Source organism: Xiphophorus couchianus, chromosome 8, assembly GCF_001444195.1.
Source record: "Xiphophorus couchianus chromosome 8, X_couchianus-1.0, whole genome shotgun sequence".
Taxonomy (NCBI): Eukaryota; Metazoa; Chordata; class Actinopteri; order Cyprinodontiformes; family Poeciliidae; genus Xiphophorus; species Xiphophorus couchianus.
This window is the reverse complement of record NC_040235.1, coordinates 11,217,745-11,241,881: the sequence shown is the minus strand read 5'-3', so window position 1 is coordinate 11,241,881 and position 24,137 is coordinate 11,217,745. Positions and strand designations below refer to the sequence as shown.

Sequence of the window (24,137 nt, the reverse complement as noted above, 5' to 3'; positions counted from 1 at the left end):
CTCTCAGTCACAGTCTGGACTCCAAAAAATAAAATGTGGAGAAAACAAGAACTGTGCCTCATCCTGCTGAGCTTCAGTGAAATGCTCTGAAGTTTGTTTACTTGCACAGATTCCTTTAGTTATATAACTTTTACAGAGAAATCAAACAGTGAAATGGAATATGCTAAATTCAAAGATGTTCTTTAAAGTATGAAAATCTGAAAAAGTAATCAAATATGAGGCCATTATTACAAAAAGTTGTCAACATTAAACTCTCCTAAGCAATTCTGATAAATCAAATCTGAAGTACTCAGGGAAAAATTTTTAGAAGTATTAACATACATAGGGCTGCATCATGAAAGTTTGGATCTGCAAGCGACTCTTTCAGGGGGTTCATTCTTTTGATATGTGCCCCAATGAAAAAACACTGCCCCTCTGGTAAATTTGGTCTAGAACTGCCAGTGAGAACTACTTCTTTTTTCTTTCAAATAAAACTCTTATAAATAGATCAAGGGTGTCACCTTCAAAGCATACATCGTCTGATCTAGGGCTCATTAAAACAGCTTATGTTTATTTCACCAGACAAAATCACAGGCTGATAGCAAGTGAATAGCACTTGCCACCCTAATATTTAATGAAGGTTGTACTTCAGGTCTACTAGCTATAGATCATTTCTCTAACAATCTGTTGGTACCTGTAGCATATTTTAAGGTGATAGCTCACTATCTCTGAGATTCATCTATTCATTAACTATTACCTCAAAAAAGCTGCAGAATGCACCTTTTATTAAAAATTTGTTTTTTTACAAATTTGTTAAAACTGTCACTATGTTGTGACAATGTAATATGAGGCAGATAATCTACAAAAATATCTCTCTTCCACCTCCTCTCAGAGCTTCTATTGCCATCTAAGTAATGCACCACTTCCGACCAAAACCAACCAATCAGATCCAGGAGGAGTGTCTTAGCGCTGTCAATCAATCTCTAGGATGTGCTGCTAAGTGTGCTAATGGCAGAGAAATAACTCACCGTTGCAAGAAAACTATTTATCAGCAAAACTATCTAGCCTTCTCTTGGCTGTGATTTGTTTTCTACTCAACACTGCGAGAAGGCAGACAAGCTCGTTTTGTTTTATTTGGTATGGAATGCGACAGATATCCTGTGTCATACCATACTTTCATAACAGTGAGTTTCAATATATATATGATAAAATATTTTTATAAAAGTTGCATACTGCAGCTTTGATATGGACAAACCACCCAAAGCTATTTAAAGTGCTCATTTACCCTAACTGATATGCATGTTTTTGTAAAGAGAACTGAAGCTGCAGTAGGTGGAAAAATCAAATATAAAATTGGAGACATGCAAACTCCACACAAAAAAGCAGCGAGTCGGAATTCACACATGGGACCTTTTTGTTGGGAGGCAATAGGGTTGACATCTGCTCCACTGCGCATCCAAATGTTAGATGTAGACAAAAATCTTTAATAATTTTTCTTTTTGCCCAGGGTTTTACTCTTAATGCTTTACAGCCATAACACTCATTGTAAGCATTTTAATTTCAGAATTTGAAGAATAATTAAATGTCATTGTTTTAAACAACTGGTCTGCAAAAAGTGATTTTTATTTTGTTGAACACAAGATCTACTGTGTTTGGTTTGTAAAGCCACAAGGGAAATGACTACAACTTATTTTAGGAATTGAGGTTTTTTTTTTTTTTCACTTATGCCTGTAATTACTTAGTCAGCATCTGACACTACAATAAGGAGTGAGTTAAAATTGTCTATTATGGGTTTATTGTAGGTTTGTGCAATAATGGAACCTCAAGTGAAATGATTTTTAATTTTCCAAATATTATATATTATTACTTAAACATGGTTCTTTATTTCAAAATTAACTTTTGTTTCAGTAGTCATAGACTTCAGTTTTGGCCGAAAACTTTTTTGTAGGTCGTGTCTTACTGTGATTTCCTCCAAAAGTCCAAAACCATATGTCTTAGATTAATTAGAGATTCTGAATTGCCCTTAAGTTTGATGGCAGGCGCCAGCACCCCACCCGCAACCGTGCAAGCCTGTCAAACTGAAATCCTTTAAATCCACTGCATGCCACCACAAAATACACGCAAAACAGACAGAACTAATTATATATAAAATCAGAGGAAGTTGACCATGTGTGGAAAAAAATGTTGCCTTTAGGTTCATTTTTAAAAATCTTAAAAGTTATAAATTGAAAGTACTGCACTGTTATGACGCATTGGTGGGATAGGAATACCAGGAGAACACTTCAAAGTCTTCTTAGAGAACGCCAACTGATTACTGAGAAAGGATTGGATTGTAAACCAAACCACAATCTTTTCTTAGCCTCACTCAAGCAACTGTTGTGCTGCAGTTAAACTGTGTGACTGAAACAGAACAAAACAACGTTAACTGCATTAGACTGATTAAGCATTGTTCAAAAAATTGAAGCTACAATGAACTTTCAGTTCCTTCTAAAAGCAACTAAAAATTAACTTTTTGAGGTCAAGGACAAAGCATGCCTTAGATATATTGACCTTCAACACTAGCCAACATTGAACGGTTTTCCATGCTTGCTGAATATTGTTTTACATAATTTCCACCCATTGGTCTCTCAACAGACCCCTGAAAGTTTCCAGACAGGAAATATAATATTGTGGGAGGTTATGTCATACTTGGCTTAGTGTCAGGTTTCTCAGGGTGCTGCCGAACTGCCTCAGCTGTGACTGGATTAGCTGAAGGCTGGGGTCTTGTTATTTGGGAAGTCAGAAAGCTGTATTTTACATTAATCTACTTCAATCTGTGCTCTGAATGGTGCTTAAGTCAACAGTTGTGCCCACCTGATTAGAGGCATTTTAGTATAGGTAAAAAAAAAAAGAAATAATGAAGACCTTTAAAACAATAAAGTGACAAATTTTATTTCATGAAAACCTACTTTGATTTTTATAGTAGAGAGGCTTTTAACCCACTAACATGGGGTCACAGGATAAGTTGATTCTGTTTTTGACTGAACCTGCATAAAATTGCAATTATCATCCAAGAGCATGGATAAAGCATTAGGGGAAGGCTTTTAAATATTGCAAGACTGAGCTGTCATGTTTTAGATGTTGTTCCGGATGTTTTTATGGCTTTAGTTGAATCACTGACATGCACTTCGTGTAATTTGGGTTGACTGGCCTCTCCTGGGAAGGTTCACCACCACTGCTTATTTCCTCCGGTTGTTGATTAGAGTTCCCACTTTGATTTGTTGGAATCAGAAACTCTTAGAAGAGGCTTTGTGTCCTTCTCCAGACTAACAGTTGTCAATAGCTGTTTTTCAAAAAAATGTTAATTATTTTTAAATGTTGTGTTGCTTATTGAGAACTTTCAGTTGTCAGAGAGGTTCATCTTCAATCGTTTAGTAGTTCATCTGCAGGTCAGGTAATAATCAGGCCTCGGTTTTGCTTGTGAAACTCAGCTCAGCTTTCAGTTTCATTTTATGTGGGTTCAGTTTATAAGTAAGCTAAACTGAATTACAATTGTTTTAAAAAAATACTTACAAGGAATATATATCAGTAAAAATAAAAAAAAAACATTTAAAAGTTACAAACTCTTCTGTTTTTCTGAGGTATCAGAGCACCACAACGACTGCAAATGACAAATGTGGCCACACAACCTGTCAGCGGATGTCTCTGCAAAATGTGTGAGCAGGACATGATGGGCATAGTGAAGATGAACAAGGAAGACGAAAAGCTCACTGCAGAGCGTAGCCCATGTGATGCATTGCCTGGCATCATCCCCTGTAGTGCAGCTCTGTGTTTTTCAGGGTCACTGTGCAGCAGAACTGCAGGAAACCAAGCAACTCTAACGATCCTTCCTGTGCTGACACTTATTAATGGAAAAAAAAAAAAAAAAACATGGAGTGGGCCACCATATAGAAAAGAGTTTCGAGATTGATGTAGGATATGTTTTATTAAAGCATAGCATGCAAATAAGGGCTGTGTTTTGACCAAAAGACAAACTTATATATGGTCAATAAAAATATCTGATAACTTAAGAAGTGATTTGAGAAAGAAAAAAAGATTACCTCAGGGCAGGTGTAGATGAGCCTCAGGCAGCTTCAATGAACTACTTGCAAACCTAGGAGACAAAACACAAAGCTTCTGGGCTGGAGGGACCTTCAGGATTACTCTTTATCCTGTTTAACATAAATAGAGGACACACATATCGAATGCACAACTTAGCCTCTTTAATTCTCTTGTCCATCACATGTATATTTTTTATAATTCCTATGTCTGCAGGCAGCATTCTGTCTGGCCAGCATTAAGATTTCATTATGCTCTGTTCTAGCTGTTGTGGATTTAATCAAGGGTCTAATCGCACTGTTGCCACCAATCACAAGTACGTCTTGAGATCAATATGCACTTCACACATGCAGAACCCTGTTCGCAGAAAACATTGCATAGTGTGCTGCATCTTGTGGAAAAATCAAGCAGCTGGAGTGTTCCATGAATTAAACATGAAAATCATACTGGCACAGCTGAAACCTCCTGCATTCTTTGACGACAAATGTAACCTATAATGAATAATACATTAGAGTGCTATAAATCTACTAAGTGAGCCGTAATTGGATTAATCTGGTCATTAATTAAAAGGGAATGGCTGGGGGAACACCTCAGTAGCTAAAGTAAATTCATCCCTAAAAAAAATGTATCCATAATTTATATTCAGGCCCAGATACAGTCATTGTGAAAAGAAAATACACCTCTGTCTCCTTGACAGAATTATTAAATCTAACAAAATGCATAAAGCACACTTCACCAAAAAAAAAAGCATGGAGTGGGCCACCATATAGAAAAGAGTTTCGAGATTGATGTGGGATTTGTTTTATTAAAGCACAACATGCAAATAAGGGCTGTGTTTTGACCAAAAGACAAACTTATATATCATTAAACAAAGAGGAAGCTAATATGAAAACTTATCCACAGCATTTCAAAGGGGAGGTACTTTGTTTTTATTATGATCGTAGATAGTTAGCTGTTTTCACCATAATAATTCTCAATCACTGTGCAAGACAAGTTTTGCTCAAACTATCCAATAAGAGTTTGTTTAGTTGTCTTAAATATAATGTTTTGGATCCAATTAGAACCAAAGGAGTAGACGAATCTTACATTGCGAGAGCCCTAAGTAAACATACAACAGTTTTACAGTGTCATGTCATTTACACAGAATTATAGAGCAAAAATTTACACCATGATCAAACGGGTTTATTCAACTTATGTGCATCCGTCGGTCTGGAAATGCTTGCAAAGACAATTGTATGTTTACCAGTGCATGGGTAAACAGCAGTGAGTCATTCTCCACAAATGAAGAACATCGAATCTAAAATTACTCTAAGAGCAAATAAATGTCTCATCTAGGAGGTTACAAAAGAACCCAGAATGACATTGAAAGTGATGCAGACATGGCTTTCATCAATCAGCTAACATCAGCATTTATGGTCTGTCCAATTCTAAGAGAGACACTGTGCAAAACTTACATTAATGGAAAGTTACAAGGTGAGAACTGCTCCTCCATGACTCAAAAACTAAAATTAAAAAACACAATAAAGGTTTTGGAATGACCTAGTCAAAATCCTAACCCCAACACATTCTGTAGTGTGACCTTGAACACTATTCATGCTTAGAAAAACATCCAATGTCTGAAATGCAGTAATAATACCAAGGACAATGAGTTGGGTTTTTTTTATGTTTTGAGTTACTATTTTGTTTGAGACATCTGCTTTTCATCCTACTGATTAGACTCACCTGGTTTCACTTTGCACCTCCCTCGCATTTATTACTGATCAAGGTTCTCTCATATTTCACTAAAACTTAATCTGTCTGCTTTGCTAAGCCAGTTCTTTGTGCCACTTTCTGTTTCTTCATGATGGTTTTTCTCTCTGTGATGTTCTTGCATTTTGGATGGATTTCCATCCTTCTTTTTTCTGCATTTTGTAAGTTTGGACTTTTGTTTATCAAGCATCATCAACTCAGCTGTGCCACAAAACATAAGTTCTGCAGAAAAGAGTGAACAAACATAGTTATAATTAGGGAGCAATGCAATATTCCCACTGCAGCATGTGTTTTCTATTTAAACTAATGATGCATTTTGTATTATCTGATCATCTAAAGCATTTATAATTGCCTAAGAAGCAAACTCAGAAGGAATCTGTAATTGAACCACTTCTTCAAGCAAAAATGTAAAATAAGAACACCTCAGATTCTCAAGCACTACTGTCCATGGCCTCCATAGCTTGGCAACAGTACTTTTGAACCATAAAAATAAGTGATACTTCTATCCTTCTATGTCATTGGGGTCTGTCAGGATTCTGATTGCAGATTCTGTGATAGTAGTTGCTTGTCTGTGTTTTATTTTCCTGGTTTCCTCTCCCGTCTCTGTGCATCTTATCTCCTCCTTGTGTACGACTGCTCCCTGGGGTCGCACTCACCTGAAGATCATCTTTTCTCAAGTCCTGGCTATATAGGACTGGCAGCCCTCTGCAGCAGATACCTCATTGTCTGTTTTGGTCACAATAATCCTGGAACTCATCTCATATATCTCTAAGGATTCTTCGGTTACATCATGCAACTATTAATTTGTTTCTTGAACATGTACTTCATTTGTAAGCCTTTCAAACATGTATGTAGCATGAAACGTAAATCTAAAATTAAGGCTCTCTCTGAAAGTGAGTGTATATTTTTAAGCTTTTTATACTTGTTGGGCATGGCAGAAATTGTACATATCCAAGGAAATGTTAGTATATACTGTGAGCTTCAGAACTCCAAAATGTTTTGTGTTTTATACTTTGCTTCTGCATGCCAGCCAGAGAGAGAGAGAACTTATCTACTTATGGACTGGACAGATGGCAGTTTTACAGTCACTGAAAAGAAAAGTGACAGGGTTAGTTAAACTTAATGTACATGTATAATAGAATCATGAAACAACCATTTATGTGGTTAAATTCTGACCTCATTATGGAAGCTGTAATCTTCGTATACCTAAATAATGTAAAATCAATCCTTGTTGAAAACACTCAGATTAAGCAGAGAGAACGATGAAAATCATTAATGGAGACAACAAAACTTGTATTTAAAACCGATGACAAAAACCAGTGAAGAGCCGAGTCAATGCCTACTCACTTCTCCAGCCTCGTCATTATGGTCTCATTATCCACAACGTCAAAGACAGCCGTCAACCACTTTAAAGTTACTCTGCCCATATACCTGCGTAAGTAGTTAAGAAACTATATGACATTATTGCTCAGTTAATTCACCTACATTGTCATTAGAGTTGCTCCTGATCCAATCCACAACAACCTACCTGCATACCTGACTTGATTGTTTGCCCTCAAACTAACCCATCATCAGGAAACTTTCTTACACACGTATCCGAGCTTGCATGATTACAAAATCCAATTCCATACTCGGCAAGCCTGTGTGGGCACACTGAACAGCCCAGCAAATCTAATAACATTCACTTAACAGGTTCTTGATGACAATGAAACAGTCAAACTAACAAATGATGCCTATTATGTTCTTGCAACACAGATCTTGTCGTCTCAGAGGAATGAAACTACATTATGGCAGTCAGCATACGACTTGGCGTTTCAATCTGTGTTTGACGCAGTTTTAATTGACTGCCAGTTTTTGACTCTTATATTAAACAAAAGTTCTCATTTAAAAAGTGCTGTTGTCAGGAAAATCTGCACTTGTAGACATCTTTAATATTGTTTATGCCTCCAAAACACTCCAAAGGGAAATTTGATATGAAGTCACAAAAGTATAACAGGTTGTTGTATGTCAGCAGTGGTGAGAAGCAGGTAAGCTTTGTACCTTATTGAGAATGTTTTTTTTTTTACTTAAAATATTTGTATATTTTACTGTCTCACGATTTGCTGGACTGGTTTAGGATTAAAAGTTTAAATTACAAAACCAGCCCACTTCTTTTTGTGATGGGAAGGAAATTGAATACCTAAAGCTCCAGGTTGGAGTTTGCTATCCTGTTTCAAAGAGATTATAAAGTTCAAATATTCCATCTATTTCACTCCAGTTGAAACAGAATGCTTTCTTCTGTAGCTTTCTTTATTGCCGTTTCAGTCCAGTGGACATTAGGATTTCCCTTTACACATAAAAAAGAAAATAGGGTTTGCAAGTCACTGAACTTGTTTAATTTCTTTAACTTTCTCAAGTTCATCTCTTTTCAAAGTTTCTGTTAAGCATGGTTTTGGGATTTAAATTATATAAATATATATATATTTCTATTTTTAATTTTGAAAATGCCATTTGAAGAAAATATGTTTTTTAGTGCTTTAACATTTAGCTTTGAAACATGCCGACAAAGTGACTGCATGGTAATTATCAGAATGCCAATCTTTCCTTTGAGTCTTCCGGGTTTAGTGACTTTAAAAATGTCGTACATTTTAACACATCTAGATGTGTCACTTTTTAAAATAATTAGCATTTTTTACACATGATTTTTAGCCTGTACAGTTGCAGTTTTAAACACCTCGTTTCATCCCAATGTGTACAAAATCATAAGCACAGAGAACAATTTAGTTTAGAGGATCAATTTGTGTATGTTTATGCACCAGCTTCTCCTTAACATGAAAAGGCCCAACTATTTAGCTGCCCTGAGAGAATCCCAGTGATGATTTTCTCACTGATGTGATTTGACTGGTAAAATCAAATTAAACTTAAACTTAAAGCCAAACTGTCCAAAGACACCGTCATTTGACAAAGTCAAAGGCTGACCTATGCTTAAAAAAATGTTGTCAGTAGTACCAGTAAAGGGTACAGCATAATCAATTATCAGTTCCTCTTCGCTGACCTCACAAGACCTTGTGATGGACGGCCAACCTGTGCAGGGTGTATCTTGCCACATGCGCCCAGTGACGTCTGGTGGAGATAGCCCACCCCTCGACATTGCAAGGATAGATGTGAATAGATGACCAAGGACAGATAGATGGATGGATGATCTTATAAGAAGTGGCAGGTGTGTCATAAGACAGAAGAGTGCAGTTAAATTGAAATAATCACAATTTTTAACATAGTCTTTGAAAACGGACAACAGAATTTTAAATTGCTTTAAAAAAAAACCCAACATAGATTAGATTTTTTTAGCCTGACACTGTAGCATCTGAGGTTTACAAGAACAATGAGCTTTTTTCTGCAGCATGAATGTCTGCATCAGATTTAATGCAGGTCTACTTGGGATGCACCAAAAATCTAAGAATATAAAAAGCTTTTAAGCACGTCAAACATAACCAAACAATGTTGACTTAATCCCTAACTTTATCAGTGCTCAGTCTAGGACTGTTTGATTTCTTGATGATATCACCTTTAGGCTTCTACTCTCCATTTCAAAAGGAAGAACATGTGAATTATGAAATATAACCTCAAGCAAAGTCTTCTCACAGAAAGTTAGCACAAAGAGCTGAGAGAAGCCACAGGAGGAACAATAAAGCTCTCATTGCAAAGTTAACGCTTAGAAGCTCTGAGCACTTGCAAACTTTCTAGAGCTATAACTGAGTCTGGGAATATATCATGATCAAAAAAGGCAAGTGCGACTTTCATTGGAGTTAGAAAGACAAACAAGACAGACACATCAGAAGGACTTCATCACATTTGTTTATTTAAACTAGCAGGTTAATATTATTAAATGTTACACTTGGAACGGATGTTGACACGGCTTTAAAACTTTTTAAAGTCTATGGGAACATACGCAGTTTGCCTAAAGATTGTTCAGACAGTTAAAGTAAATAAGATCTTTCTGGGGTTTAAATTTAAGCAGTTTGAGGCATCTCAAAGCATAAATTTATACAAGCCAGTGAATAACAAACTTATCTGTATTTCTACAGTAAACGATAACATTTTTGCAATTATCTTAGACTGGGAGAAAACAAAGCTCTGAAAGAAGCATAATCAGCTTTAAATGTTTATCTAAGTTAGACTTCAGTCAATAAGTTTACTATTAGCATCTGAAACCTAACAAATTTTGTGTTTTATGCTTTCTTCTGCAAGCTGTGCAGATAGAGCAGATGTGCTTGTATTTTCCAAAATGAAAGGCATATGGAGGAAACAGATGCCACGTTTTTGTTCTCTTTAAAACAGGACATAATTAGTTAAACTCAAAGACTTTATATAAAGTAGATATGACGTATGATGAATTACTTTTGTTGCTGGAGTTTCTTACATGGCTGAAATCTGTTCCACTATCAGAAGCTCTTAGGTTCCACTGTCGTTTACGAATTTGTCCTGGTGTCTTCAAACTAATTCCATCAGAGACGGTCAATACAGATTTAATAAGCCAATTATTTAAGTTGTAAACATTTAATAAATCATTAATAGGCAGTCATAACTCAATTAAAGGGAAAAGAGGAGTTTGGTGACATGCATATTTTCTGGAAATATTTACCTTTAGTTTTAAAAGCAAGTCTCTTTTTGATTGTTTTGTTGCCAACAGGAAATGCATGGTACTGCATTTTCATTTATATAAAAAAACATTACAGTCAAGTTGTTAAGACCAAATGGGACGAGTCCATCCCCTTTTATTGATCTTTTCACGCTGACAAAAATCATCAAAGAAACTACTTCTTTCAGTTTCAAAAATAAAGTTGATTTTTTTGTAAAAACTTCAAAATACATCCTAATTACAAACATAAATGCAACATTGCGTGTTGATTATGTGATGCATAGAAAATGGATGCTATTTGTCCAAATATAAGGTGACGGGCTACCTCACACGTTGCAGCATCGTAACCTACAACCTCTCCACATTGAGACACATAAGATGGATAATGAAACATAATTAGTATGCTTTAAATAATTTCTGATTTATGAATTAAAAATGTGAGCAAGAGTAAATCCAATTCCATTTCAATGATCAAACACAGACGCATCCAAGTCTTAATATAAATTCTTTGTGTAATATATTGTGCTAAAAAATAGATGAAAGGCAATATTTCTATTTTAGCATATAGAACAAGGACTTCTAGAACTCTAGGAACTCTGCACAGAAAGTGCTACAAAGAATATTCTGCACTATAGCATAAATAGACTACAACACGACCCGAAAACTCAACCCAGCCCCCATAGACGCTGGCCAAAAGGTGTTCTTTTTTCTTTTCCCCAATCTGACCAAGACAATAGTTAAAATTTGCAAGGAAAATAGTCTGGAGACTGTGAAATACTTCAGGTAAGACGCACACAGCAGGCTGAGATGTGCAAATGGCTATTTTGACCTTCTCTTAATGTGAAAGCGAATAAAGTGAAGCTTTTTTTCGCCAGCAGGCATACTGAGAGACTCAATGTTCAGATGCTACAATTATCGTAATGTTGTGGCTGCGAAACCAGCCTAACTGAGGCTGGGAGCTCTGCAGTAGCACAGCAGAAAGTAACACTGCTGAGCAAAAACATGTTTTTCATGTGATTTTCTTCTTCCTGTGATAAATGACTGCTGAGAGGGAAATGTGTACATGTGAACCATCATTCACCAGAGATGAGGTCTCAATAAGTAACAAGTATTTCTCTCTGTTATTTTTTTTTTTTTAAGTGTATTAAAATTGTTTAATTTAGTTAAATAGTTAAAATGTACTACAGAGGCATGTGGCTCTAATTGCTAATAATTACAGTGTGTACTTCCATTACATGGTGGATTTTACAGCTAAGCAAGAAAAATAATTTGACTAATTATTTTTTCCTGTAAAGAAAAAAAATCATCTGATACAAAATATTTTTTTATATAATTTTACCTGCTGTCCCACAGCGTTTTCTATTTTTTGCTGATGTCCACTAAAATATGAAAACGATAAAGAATTAACAAGCAATGCAGAAAAAAAACATCTTTGCATTTCAGAGAGGGTTTTTTTTAGTGACCCAGCTTGTACTGTAATGCATATTTTATTCTGTTTACTGTAACTCTTCTTATTACCCATGGTTAGATCTAGTCGGAGTTGTAGCCAATATATTTACTTGATTGACTTGACATATTCACAATAAAAGAAAAAACTAAAAAAAAAAAACTGGACATCCTGGGCTGTGATCTTTCTTTACATTTTCTAACTATGCACTGAAAATGCAGTACAAATTGCCAGTTCACTTCAAACCATGGCCTCTAGATTTTGATCAATTTATGTAAAACTGGTCTTGTTAGTGCTGCAGCACAGCCAGCTGAAATAGCATGTTAGAAAAGGAGAGACAATGGTGAGTCAGATTACATGACTCATCAAATCAGAAAGTTCTTTGGACTCATGTGTCTTTTACCCTCTTCCTAGACTCTGGGACGTTATTGCCTAAAGAAAATAAAATATTCGCTTTAAGTTTAAAAAATGACTTTTTAACTTAAAACATAAGGCCAAACTTTTACTCATTAGCCTAGCTTCTGCCATTGTCTCTGGTTCATCAGTTGCTTAAAGATACTACAAAGTTATGTTCTGATTGTGTGCTTGTGTGTGGCAGCAATGATTCCAGCCACTCTTTGAATCTCCTTGGTAGTCCCGACTGGTCTTTGCTTCATAACCTTATTTTCTCTGTGAATATGCACCATATTTTTTTGTGCATATTCACCACGCTTTTTTTTCTTCTCAACTATCCATCAATACTGTATGCTTGGTACAGCGCTCTGTAAAAGGCCACCTTCTTTATCGGTGACCTTTCTTGGCTTGGTGGGTGTCTGCAGGACAATGTCAAGTTGGCAGTCTTCTCCATAATTGTAGGCCATATTATGACAATAACCTTTCATTTCTATGCTAAATATATTTTTCATTGATCTTATGCAATATTATAGTTTTCTTGGAAAGTGTTTGGATTTTTATGAACAAAATCCTTTTCTATGTTAGTCATTTGGCCATTTAGTACCCCACACTGAGTGTAATGAAAAATTAATGTTTTGAATGGAATTCTAGAAATAAAACAACTTTTTAATGATATTCCAATTCATTGAGATGCTCCTAATGTGACCAACAGGACTCATATCTGTAACGAGATTCTATGATACAGCCCTCCTTTCTGTAACGCTTTCCATCATGGAATTTGATTTTCTTCTTTAAAGATGGCAAAAGTAAAGATACTTGTGTAAGAAAGAACTCTGGTAAAAAAAAAAAAAAAAAAGTTCTGGTTGAATCCCTTTAGTCAAATATTATAGGATCTGAAATTTGTTCTTTTATCTATAAACATGTTCAGCCATTCTGGGATCTACAGAACTTTTCCTGTATATGTAGCGACTCCACAACAAGTAACTCCGTCAATCATCCACAAGGTCACTGATTCCACTCTGTTTTATAAGAGCTGTTGAGGATTACCAGCTTCTCTTAGACTTAAAAAATGTTATTCAAAGTTTGCATTTAAACTTTGTTTCTGAGCCTTATCTGTCAGTTTGCACTTGACTCCTAAATCCAAAGGCTGCAACAAGACACCTGTGGATTCTTGAAGAACTTTGTTTTCCTTTGAAGCATTTGATGAGTGGATATGTTTAACAGTTTTAAATGTTCCTGCAGCTGTCAGTATTGACTTATAAAATGGTAGATATTATTCAAAACCCTTCTGGAAGTGGATAGAAATTATCACAAAAATGTACTGTAAATTACAAAAAGGATTAGTACCCCTTTAAATATATAAATTTTGGCAGTTCAAAGCCACATGCATTCAGTGTGTGGAAGTTGGATCATTTGGATTTTCTGGGACACTCTGTAGGTCAACAGAGAGCAGCACCTAATTCTGAAGTAATGGGACAAAGACTTAAGATTTTAGAAATGTTCAGCCACCTTTGATTTGACACCTCTGGATGAGCACCAATCATTTCCTTCAGAAACCACCTATTTAGTAACTAATAAAATACATGTGTATTTTATTCCCACTACAAATATGAGTGTTTTGTGAAAGCATTTGAGATTTGCTGGGAGAGAAACAGTATCATGAAGACCAAGGAGCACAGCAGAAATATCAGGGGGAAAGAGGTGGAGAGCTTCTCAGAGTTAATGAGCTAAAAACAGGTCATTCTCAAAAAAAAAAAAAAAAAACTGTCAGAGGCTGCAAAATAAAGAGTTCAAACACGTCCCCCTGTGGGTCAATGGGACAATGACCCAGAGCTATGATGAAATGGATTAAATTAAAGCATGTAAATGTGTTAGAATGGCACAAGAAAAACCAGACCTAAATATAATTGTGATTCTATGCCTTGACGGTTTATGTTCGCACTCCATTCAATGTCTCTGAGTGTGAGACTTTGTGGAAATCATATTTTATAAGGTGGTAGACATACTGTATACTCCAAGACGCTTTTTGGTCATTCTGTGAAATAGAATTTCAAGAATTTCAGCTTTTCTTGCTAAAAAATTTAAACCAATTATTTTCCCTTCAGTTAGCAATTGCACTACCTGTCCGCCTATGATATAAATATCCAATTAAAACACGTTGAAGTTTATTATGACGTGCCAAATGGGTGTGAACACCTTTGAGACACTTCTATGCCTCTCCTTTCTGACATCACATGCAATCTGGAGAAAAGAGCAAGAAATAACAGCATAGAAAACACAAAAGTCTTCTCTCTTTTTATTTTTTATCTCCGAGATTTCTTCCTTTTTTGTGTGTGTGAATTGAAATTAATTGAAATGTACGTCTCACTATGAACAGCACAGACAAATTTCAAGTGTAAAAACCCCAGCAACACTCTCGGATTACTCAGGACGCGCATCAGGAATTCGCCAGTCTCCAGGGTGGCTGAGAGAAGCGTTGGATCTCCCTTCCCCCTCCCTGCCTCCCACTCTCCCCGTGAGTCTTTCAGGACCGTGGCTACGCTCCTCACTGCGCGCGTCAACAAGCGGTCTCCTTCAGCCCGGGACGAAGCCCCACGCAGCTGCTGTGGTTCCTCAGTGCAAGAGACTGCACAGACAGGAGTGGAGCGCCTCTCTCTTTCTCTCTCTCTCGCTCTGCTGGGATATTCACCTCCAGTGGACTAATCTGAGAAGGATCGAGCCCTTTCCCGCGACCATGACCCATTAGTTGATGGCTCCAAGTATCATTCTGAGGAAAACCAAACTTGTATAAATCCCGAACGCACCCAGCGCCACCGGTTTTAATGTGTTTTATGTGTTTGCGCTCTACAGTAAGGTAAACTGACACATTTTCACAGTGTCTCGGCGTGTGGTTTTCTCCCGTGGATGCGGTCGTCGGGGTCGTTGTTTGAGCCCAGCAGGAACAACCTGTCATAGGGCATCATGATTCCGCTGCTTCTTCACATGCGGATGAGGAACATGTCACCGGAGATGCTGATTTTTCTGCCAATTTTGTGTTTTTTACCTCTGACCGGAGCGGCTCCTTCTCTGGCCACCGAGCAGCTGGACACGGGGGTGGTAAGTTGACATTACTATTTTTACCTGGAGGTGGGAAGTTTTGCTCGTTGAGGCGGAAAGAAGTTGAATCCAGTGCAGTTAAAAGTGTTAGATGTGCAGTTGCCATTACTTTCAGATGTCGCTCTCTGATCCCCGCATCAGACCGCCTCTGCATCGTGGGAGGATCTTTATCTTACGGGCTGCTTGAAAGAACTGAGGGGATAAAAGTGATTTCTTGAGTTCAAATCACTGTTCATGTAATGGCTTCCAATGAATAAATGTAAATATATTTATTTGCCTAGGCGGGATATCGACCTCCCTCACAGCATGCTGACATAGTATATATATACCCTGCAGTGATGAATTGCAATCGGGGCTCACTTCCAGCACAAAGACGCCCCAAGCCAGAAGGAGTTAAAGGAACATTTATCTCAACAGTTCAAACGGTATTACTTACAACGAGGTGGGATAAAGTATTATTTGGTGACAATTTGGCTCTGAAATAGATTAGATTTTGTTATTTACAGGTTGAAGTCAGGAGAGTGTAACTAATTTCATTCACATTCCTGTACAATATCCCAAAATAATATTATTTTATTAAGTATTTTTTTTAAAAGCACTAAGTTGTTTCACTTTGTATCTCAAGTTACCCTGCGTAGGAGCATCAGAAAGCAAGCTTGTAGTTTAGTAGTTTAATAGACAGCTGTGGTAATTGAGATGCACCAATTAATAAACAGAGATAGCAAATATCCAATTTTCGCATGATTGACTCTGATGATGATTGACAGTTGGAAAATATTCATTTTAATTTCCCTTCATCTATTATCATGTATTCATTTAAGATTAGGTAATGGTGCTAACAGGTCCAGTCCTTGGAAGGCCTCTCATTGTCTTCCTAATTTGCAGTTTCCTCCACTAATTTTCAGGGATGAGATTCAAGTCCAGACAACACAATGTCAATATCATTTTAAGTCAGGATATGTTGGATATAGTTGGAAGAATGTCTTAGACTTAAATTGCCAGTGCAGTGGTGTGAATAGTTTTGAACTTAACCATGTTGCTCCTTCAGCAGGTGGTGGGTGTACTTGACTGAAAAACCTTCAAAGAGAGACTTTCAGGAGAAATCCTGTTTAAATGGACAAACCAATTCAACTGATTCCTTTCAATGCAGAGGAGCAGAGGCTCGGCTCCAAACTCTCAAGGGATGTGGAGCGGCTCACGCTGTCTCTAAAACTAATTGTTCCCACCGTACTACAAAAGCTTATTTAAGCAATTTGTATCTGGGATATGGTTACAGCAACTTATGTTCACTTGTGAACAAGACACCACTTGTGAACTTCTCTGCTTGAAGCAGAGATTGACCCTTGACCTGGATGGAGCAGTCCATTTTTTTCCCAATTGAGAACCATGACCTTATTTTTTTCATCCTGGCCAGTTTGCACTTGTCTGCAAACTGCTCTAGTGTAAATTGAAGGCCATGGCTTGTTGATGCCAATGGAACCTCTACATGCAAAGTGCAAAGATGAGACCTTGAGTTCTATGATAGGGGCACATGCATTGGTTAAAGTAACAGGGTAATCTGGTAATTTCTTCTATTTCTAATGGATTCAAGTCTATATCCTTTATTTAAGAACTCACAGTGCATTGTTTTTCATTTTGCAATAGTCTTTTGGGAAGGTGGACTGGTTGAAATTGGAATTGGCAGGTCAGACCTCAAAGAAAGCCAGAGATATTTATTGGAAGAGAAAAGCCTAATCTTTGCATTTCTAAATAAAAACTCTTGATACAACATCTTAATTTAGTTTTTTTGACTAGGGGGATTGTCTTGTAATTCTGTACCATGAAAATGATTCATTTAACACACACTCCCTCCTCAGATCACTGTTGGATTCTTGTCTCTCGTCTTCTCCCATTCTTGTCAATTGATGACAACCCTGCTGTCATCAGCTTCAGGGTTGGATTTGTTTCATACTGTAGCCTACTTTAACTGTGGATGTATTTTTGATGGTGAACCCGCCCCCATAATCCCAGTCGAGGAGTGCTGCTTTGGGAAAAGTCATTCATCTTCTTCTGTTTACCAAACCTGCAGACATGACTTGTCGACTTGACCACAATTTCACACCTTCGAGGATTACATTGTGCTATGCACAGTGAAGAGAGTACCAAGTCATCCTCAAAGATGACAAGCTACTACTGAGGATGGATCTACTTTAGTTCAGGGCATATATCATATTTTTTGGCATTTATCTCTTTCAGTAATGCTTACCGTTATCCCACATGTGAGATCAATAACCAAAAATGTATCTATCAATTTGTATAGTAAGAAGAAAAATAGAGGAGAAATGTTTAAGAGGAGTACAAATTTTTCCAACAACCACAGATTTATAAAAGCTCTTTATTTTAAGCAGTTGCTACCTGTATTGTGATGGACCACTTGTAAAAAAATTCAAGTATGAAAAACTAGAATTTTTACAGGCATCAAGTAGATTGTGTCATTTCTGCTCTGGTTCTGACCTGCATTTTCACTGTGATACACCTGGGATATTATGACTCAAAAATAATAAATTTCCATGAGCAAACAGTGGTTGTGTAAAGCATTGCAACAGTACTAAATTGAAATAGCCAAGACACTCAATTTTCTACTTGTATTCTGTCCATGCTTTACTCAGGAGAGTTTAACTGTACTGCAGTAAAGTCGATGTCAAAAGGTTATTCTGAGGGAATTGTGTGTTATTTCCCTCAAACTCTGTAAAGCAGTTACTTTTCTCACAATGTCCTTTGGCCACCTGAATCTATCCATCCATCCATCCATCTTCTTCCGCTTATCCGAGGTCGGGTCGCGGGGGTAGCAGCTTCAGAAGGGAGGCCCAGACTTCCCTCTCCCCAGCCACTTCTTCCAGCTCCTCCGGGGGAATCCCGAGGCGTTCCCAGGCCAGCCGAGAGACATAGTCCCTCCAGCGTGTCCTGGGTCTTCCCCGGGGCCTCCTCCCGCTGGGACGTGCCCGGAACACCTCACCAGGGAGGCGTCCAGGAGGCATCCTGACCAGATGCCCAAGCCACCTCAACTGGCTCCTCTCGATGTGAAGGAGCAGCGGCTCTACTCTGAGTCCCTCCCGGATGACTGAGCTTCTCACCCTATCTCTAAGGGAGAGCCCAGCCACCCTACGGAGAAAACCCATTTCGGCCGCTTGTATCCGCGATCTCGTTCTTTCGGTCATGACCCAAAGCTCATGACCATAGATGAGGGTGGGAACGTAGATCGACCGGTAAATCGAGAGCTTCGCTTTTTGGCTCAGCTCTCTCTTCACCACGACGGACCGGTACAGCGCCCGCTTGACAGCAGACGCTGCGCCAATCCGCCTGTCGATCTCCCGCTCCCTTCTTCCCCCATTCGTGAACAAGATCCCGAGATACTTAAACTCCTCCACTTGGGGCAGGACACCCCCCCTGACCCGGAGAAGGCACTCTACCCTTTTCCGGCTCAAGACCATGGCCTCGGATTTGGAGGCACTGATCCCCATCCCGGCCGCTTCACACTCGGCTGCGAACCGATCCAGCGAGAGCTGCAGATCACGATCTGATGAAGCCAAAAGGACCACATCGTCTGCGAAAAGCAGAGATGAGATCCTGAGGCCACCAAATCGGATCCCCTCAACACCTTGGCTGCGCCTAGAAATTCTGTCCATGAAAGTGATGAACAGAATCGGTGACAAAGGGCAGCCCTGGCGGAGTCCAACTCTCACCGGAAACGAGCCCGACTTACTGCCGGCAATGCGGACCAGACTCTGACACCGGTCATACAGGGACCTGACAGCCCGTATCAAAGGGCCCGGTACCCCATACTCCCGGAGAACCCCCCACAGGGCTCCCCGAGGGACACGGTCGAACGCCTTCTCCAAGTCCACAAAACACATGTAGACTGGTTGGGCGAACTCCCATGCACCCTCCAGGACCCTGCTGAGGGTGTAGAGCTGGTCCAGTGTTCCACGACCAAGACGAAAACCACACTGCTCTTCCTGAATCCGAGGTTCGACTATCCGACGGACCCTCCTCTCCAGGACCCCTGAATAGACCTTGCCAGGGAGGCTTAAGAGTGTGACCCCTCTATAATTGGAGCACACCCTCCGGTCCCCCTTTTTGAACAGGGGGACCACCACCCCAGTCTGCCAATCCAGGGGAACTGCCCCCGATGTCCATGCGATATTGCAGAGTCGCGTCAACCAACACAACCCTACAACATCCAGAGCCTTAAGGAACTCCGGGCGGATCTCATCCACCCCTGGGGCCTTGCCACCGAGGAGCTTTTTAACCACCTCGGCGACCTCGCCCCCAGAGATTGGAGAGCCCAACCCAGAGTCCCCAGGCTCCGCTTCCTCAGTGGAAGGCATGTTGGTGGGATTGAGGAGGTCTTCGAAGTACTCTGCCCACCGGCCCACAACGTCCCGAGTAGAGGTCAGCAGCACACCATCCCCACTATAAACAGTGTTGGTGCTGCACCGCTTCCCCCCCCTGAGACGCCGGATGGTGGACCAGAATCGCCTCGAAGCCGTGCGGAAGTCTTTCTCCATGGCCTCTCCAAACTCCTCCCACACCCGAGTTTTTGCCTCAGCAACCGCCCGAGCCGCATGCCGCTTCGCCCGCCGGTACCCATCAGCTGCTTCCGGAGTCCCACAGGCCAAAAAGGCTCGATAGGACTCCTTCTTCAGCCTGACGGCATCCCTCACCGAAGGTGTCCACCAACGGGTTCGAGGGTTGCCGCCGCGACAGGCACCGACAACCTTGCGGCCACAGCTCCGATCGGCCGCCTCGACAATGGAGGCACGGAACACGGTCCACTCAGACTCCATGTCCCCCACCTCTCCCGGGACGTGTTCGAAGTTTTGCCGGAGATGGGAGTTAAAGCTCCGTCTCACAGGGGATTCCGCCAGACGTTCCCAGCAGACCCTCACAACACGTTTGGGCCTGCCAGGTCTGACCGGCTTTCGCCCCCGCCACCGGAGCCAACTCACCACCAGGTAGTGGTCAGTGGACAGCTCCGCACCTCTCTTCACCCGAGTGTCCAAGACATACGGCCGCAGATCCGATGAAACGATGACAAAGTCGATCATCGAACTGCGGCCTAGGGTGTCCTGGTGCCAAGTGCACATATGGACACCCTTATGCTTGAACATGGTGTTCGTTATGGACAATCCATGGCGAGCACAGAAGTCCAGCAACAGAACACCGCTCGAGTTCAGGTCGGGTGGGCCGTTCCTCCCAACCACGCCCCTCCAGGTCTCACTGTCGTTGCCCACGTGAGCGTTGAAGTCCCCCAGCAGAACAAGGGAGTCCCCAGGAGGAGCACTCTCCAGTACCCCCTCTAAGGACTCCAAAAAGGGTGGGTAATCTGAACTGTCGTTCGGCCCGTAAGCACAAACGACAGTCAGAACCCGTCCCCCCACCCGTAGGCGGAGGGATCCTACCCTCTCGTTCACCGGGGTAAACCCCAACGTACAGGCGCCGAGATGGGGAGCAACAAGTATGCCCACTCCTGCCCGACGTCTCTCTCCCTGGGCAACTCCAGAGTGGAAGTATGTCCAGCCCCTCTCAAGGAGACTGGTTCCAGAACCAGAGCCATGCGTCGAGGTGAGACCGACTATTTCTAGCCGGAACCTCTCGACCTCACGCACTAGCTCCGGCTCCTTCCCCACCAGAGAGGTGACATTCCACGTCCCAAGAGCCAGTTTCTGCAACCGAGGATCGGACCGCCAGGGTCCCCTCCCTTGGCCGCCACCCATCACACAGTGCACCCGACCCCTTTGGCCCCTCCCACGGGTGGTGGGCCCATGGGAGGGGGGGCCCATGTTTCCTCTTCGGGCTGAGTAAAACCCCGGCCACCAGACGCTCGCCATCGTGCCCCCCCTCCAGGCCTGGCTCCAGAGTGGGGCCCCGGTGACCCGCGTCCGGGCGAGGGAACACCAAGTCCAAGGTTTTCCTTCATCATTGGGGTCTTCGGGCTGCACTTTGTCTGGTCCCTCACCTAGGACCTGTCTGCCTTGGGTGACCCTACCAGGGGCATGAAGCCCCAGACAGCATAGCTCCTAGGATCATTGGGGCACTCAAACCCCTCCACCACGATAAGGTGGCAGCCCATGGAGGAGCCACCTGAATCTAATGACACATATATAATTGGTGATAAAAAGTCAAAATCCTGATATGCATTTGTAATTCATCTACTGTCTGATTAGAAAAAAAATAAACCGCTGATACAGATACAGGAGGAACATTTTGAGAAAATGGTTATTTTTTTAAATAATATGTTCCACTGATATTAGCATGCATTTTGTACTGAGATACATAAAAAGATAAAAACACTGTAAATGAAACACATTTCTTATCAGAGAAACATTATGCTCAGAAACAACAAAACATTTTTTCAAAAAATAATTTCAACAAGAAGAGTGCTTTAAGTGGATGAGAAAAATTCTCTTCATCTGTTTAATGTCTTAAATCTTAACCCCTTTTTTTACAGTCTTTGGGGGAAATAAAAGCGCTCACTCCATTTTTTCCAGTGTCAATAAACAATCACACCTATTCGGCACTCAGTGTTTTTATTCCATACTTTAAATATGTTTAAGTTATGTTGTTAAATTATGTTTACATTTGAAGTTATAAAAATGTAGAGTTTATTGGAAAAACTTTCTGAAGATTTAGATCATTAACCCTTCGAAGCATAAGTGAGTTAAAAATGACAAGCTGCTGTTGTTTCATATTCCAGATATTTTGCAAAAATGGTATATTAACATCCTGTCATTTATAATTTGAGGTTACCGTTGGTACATTGTACAAAATTGAAGTTTAAGCATTGCCACCCAAACCCTCTATAAGTGGGTTCAAGAAGGACCCACATTCATTTCCTATGGAATTTCACTGGAACATTTGACTCTGTTCAAGTGTGACTGACAGCAGCATATATTGTATGTTTAGATTTAAACAATAAATTTGATACATTTAGGCATTATCTTCAGTTTTACCCAATGATTGTGTGCATTTGTACTCTGTGAAAAAGACGTAGAGAAAGATTAGCACTCGCCTGCTAAGTAATCTCAGTCATTTTATTCGGTACAATTTAGTTTACATTATCACCAATTCACAACACATCATCTCGAGGCAAAGTTATTTTAATACAATCATGCATCCCAATTGATCCTAGTTATCAACCAGTGCATCACGTTCGGATTATTATTGAAATTGGTTGAAAAGTTTCCATCCAAGCAAACCGAGCATATTGCATTGAGTTATGGACTTGCAGCATCCAGTCCTCCTGCATTAGCATGTAGAGACAATGGACAATCCCTTGCATTGTGTCGTTCCCTCGTACAGCGTATGCATGTAGAAACAGTGGAGAGGAAAAACTCTATTATTGTGTGTGCGTGTGCACATTGATTGAAACACATTGATTTTAATGTGGGTCCATTTTGACCCAGTTATGGAAGAGTGTAGGGTCCAGTCACTCATGCATCTAAAGGTTAACAATTGCCATTTCCTTTATCCTGACATGTGTTTACATACTCTTGCAACTATTTATTGAGTTGTTGGTTTGTATGAGCCAAGTTACCAGAAGCACCTGTCCATGTTTTTTAGGAACCTAATAACTAAAACCAGTAGCTTAGATTAGCTTGAGGCCTCAGGCAGCTCACTGTGTAGTACTGTGACTTTAGTTTTTATTTTATCCTTTCTTTTACAAGGAATGGGTTTTTTTAACTCCTTACACTTAAAATATACTATATATATATATATATATATATATATATATATATATATATATATATGGCGAACCAACCAGACATTGTCGTAGTGGATAAACAACAGAGGAAAGCCGTTGTGGTAGATGTAGCAATACCAAGCGACTGCAACATCAGGAAAAAGGAGCACGAGAAACTAGAGAAATACCAGGGCCTCAGGGAGGAACTGGAGAGGGCCTGGAAGGTGAAGACCACAGTGGTGCCTGTGGTCATCGGGGCCCTCGGGGCAGTCACCCCCAAACTGGACCAATGGCTACAACAGATCCCAGGAACAACATCAGACATCTCAGTCCAGAAATGTGCAGTCCTTGGCACAGCCAAGATACTGCGCAGAACCCTCAAGCTCCCAGGCCTCTGGTAGAGGACCAGAGCTCAGAGGATAAGAACCACCCGCGGTGGGTGAGAAGGGAATTTTTTATTATTTATATATATATATAAATTTTATGGAAGTACTAAAGATGCTCTTTTTATATTATTCCCTATCAAATGGACTTTTAAAATGATGTGATTATATTTGCTTTTGACCAATTTAGAAATATTTGTCATGGGTACTTGTTAAAAAGCATTCAAATTTTATTTTGTTTTTGACATGTTTGGATTATGTGGGTTATTGTTCAATTTCTGCTAAGATAGAAACAAATAGTGGATGCTTTTCACAGTCTCTGGTCCTTTACTGACATTCTTAGATATCACGATTCTCTCCCAGGAACCCCATATAATCTTTTATTAAAAATAAAAAAAATAACTGAAAAGATTTTCTGTCAAAAGATTTTTTAGCAATTGTCAAAAGGACGTTTTTCCATTTTTTCTTTTTCTTACTTTGTTGTATATTTAATCTCCAGCTAGATGCTGCTGTGTTTACTTAACATTCATAGTTTGTAGTGTGAGGGTAATTATTGTTTATCTTATCAAGGACAGAGACAGGTATGTCTGCTGTTGTTGTTGTTCAGAGAGTTTACTGTGATCATGGGAGTCAGACAAGCTGACTGACAGATGTGCGCCCTTCTCCCCTGCG

The 24,137-nt window shown here is 39.9% G+C and overlaps 1 protein-coding gene across 1 annotated transcript in view; it reads left to right on the top strand.

Annotated features, from left to right (window-relative positions):
• Nucleotides 1-14,722: 14,722 nt before the first annotated feature.
• LOC114150064 (matrix metalloproteinase-17-like) overlaps nt 14,723-24,137 on the top strand; it is an 80,522-nt gene continuing 71,107 nt past the window's right edge. Inside the window, exon 1 of the mRNA XM_028026258.1 lies at nt 14,723-15,359. Coding sequence (XP_027882059.1) covers nt 15,225-15,359 — 135 coding nt within the window. The 5' untranslated portion in view covers nt 14,723-15,224. The remainder of the gene's footprint in view (nt 15,360-24,137) is intronic.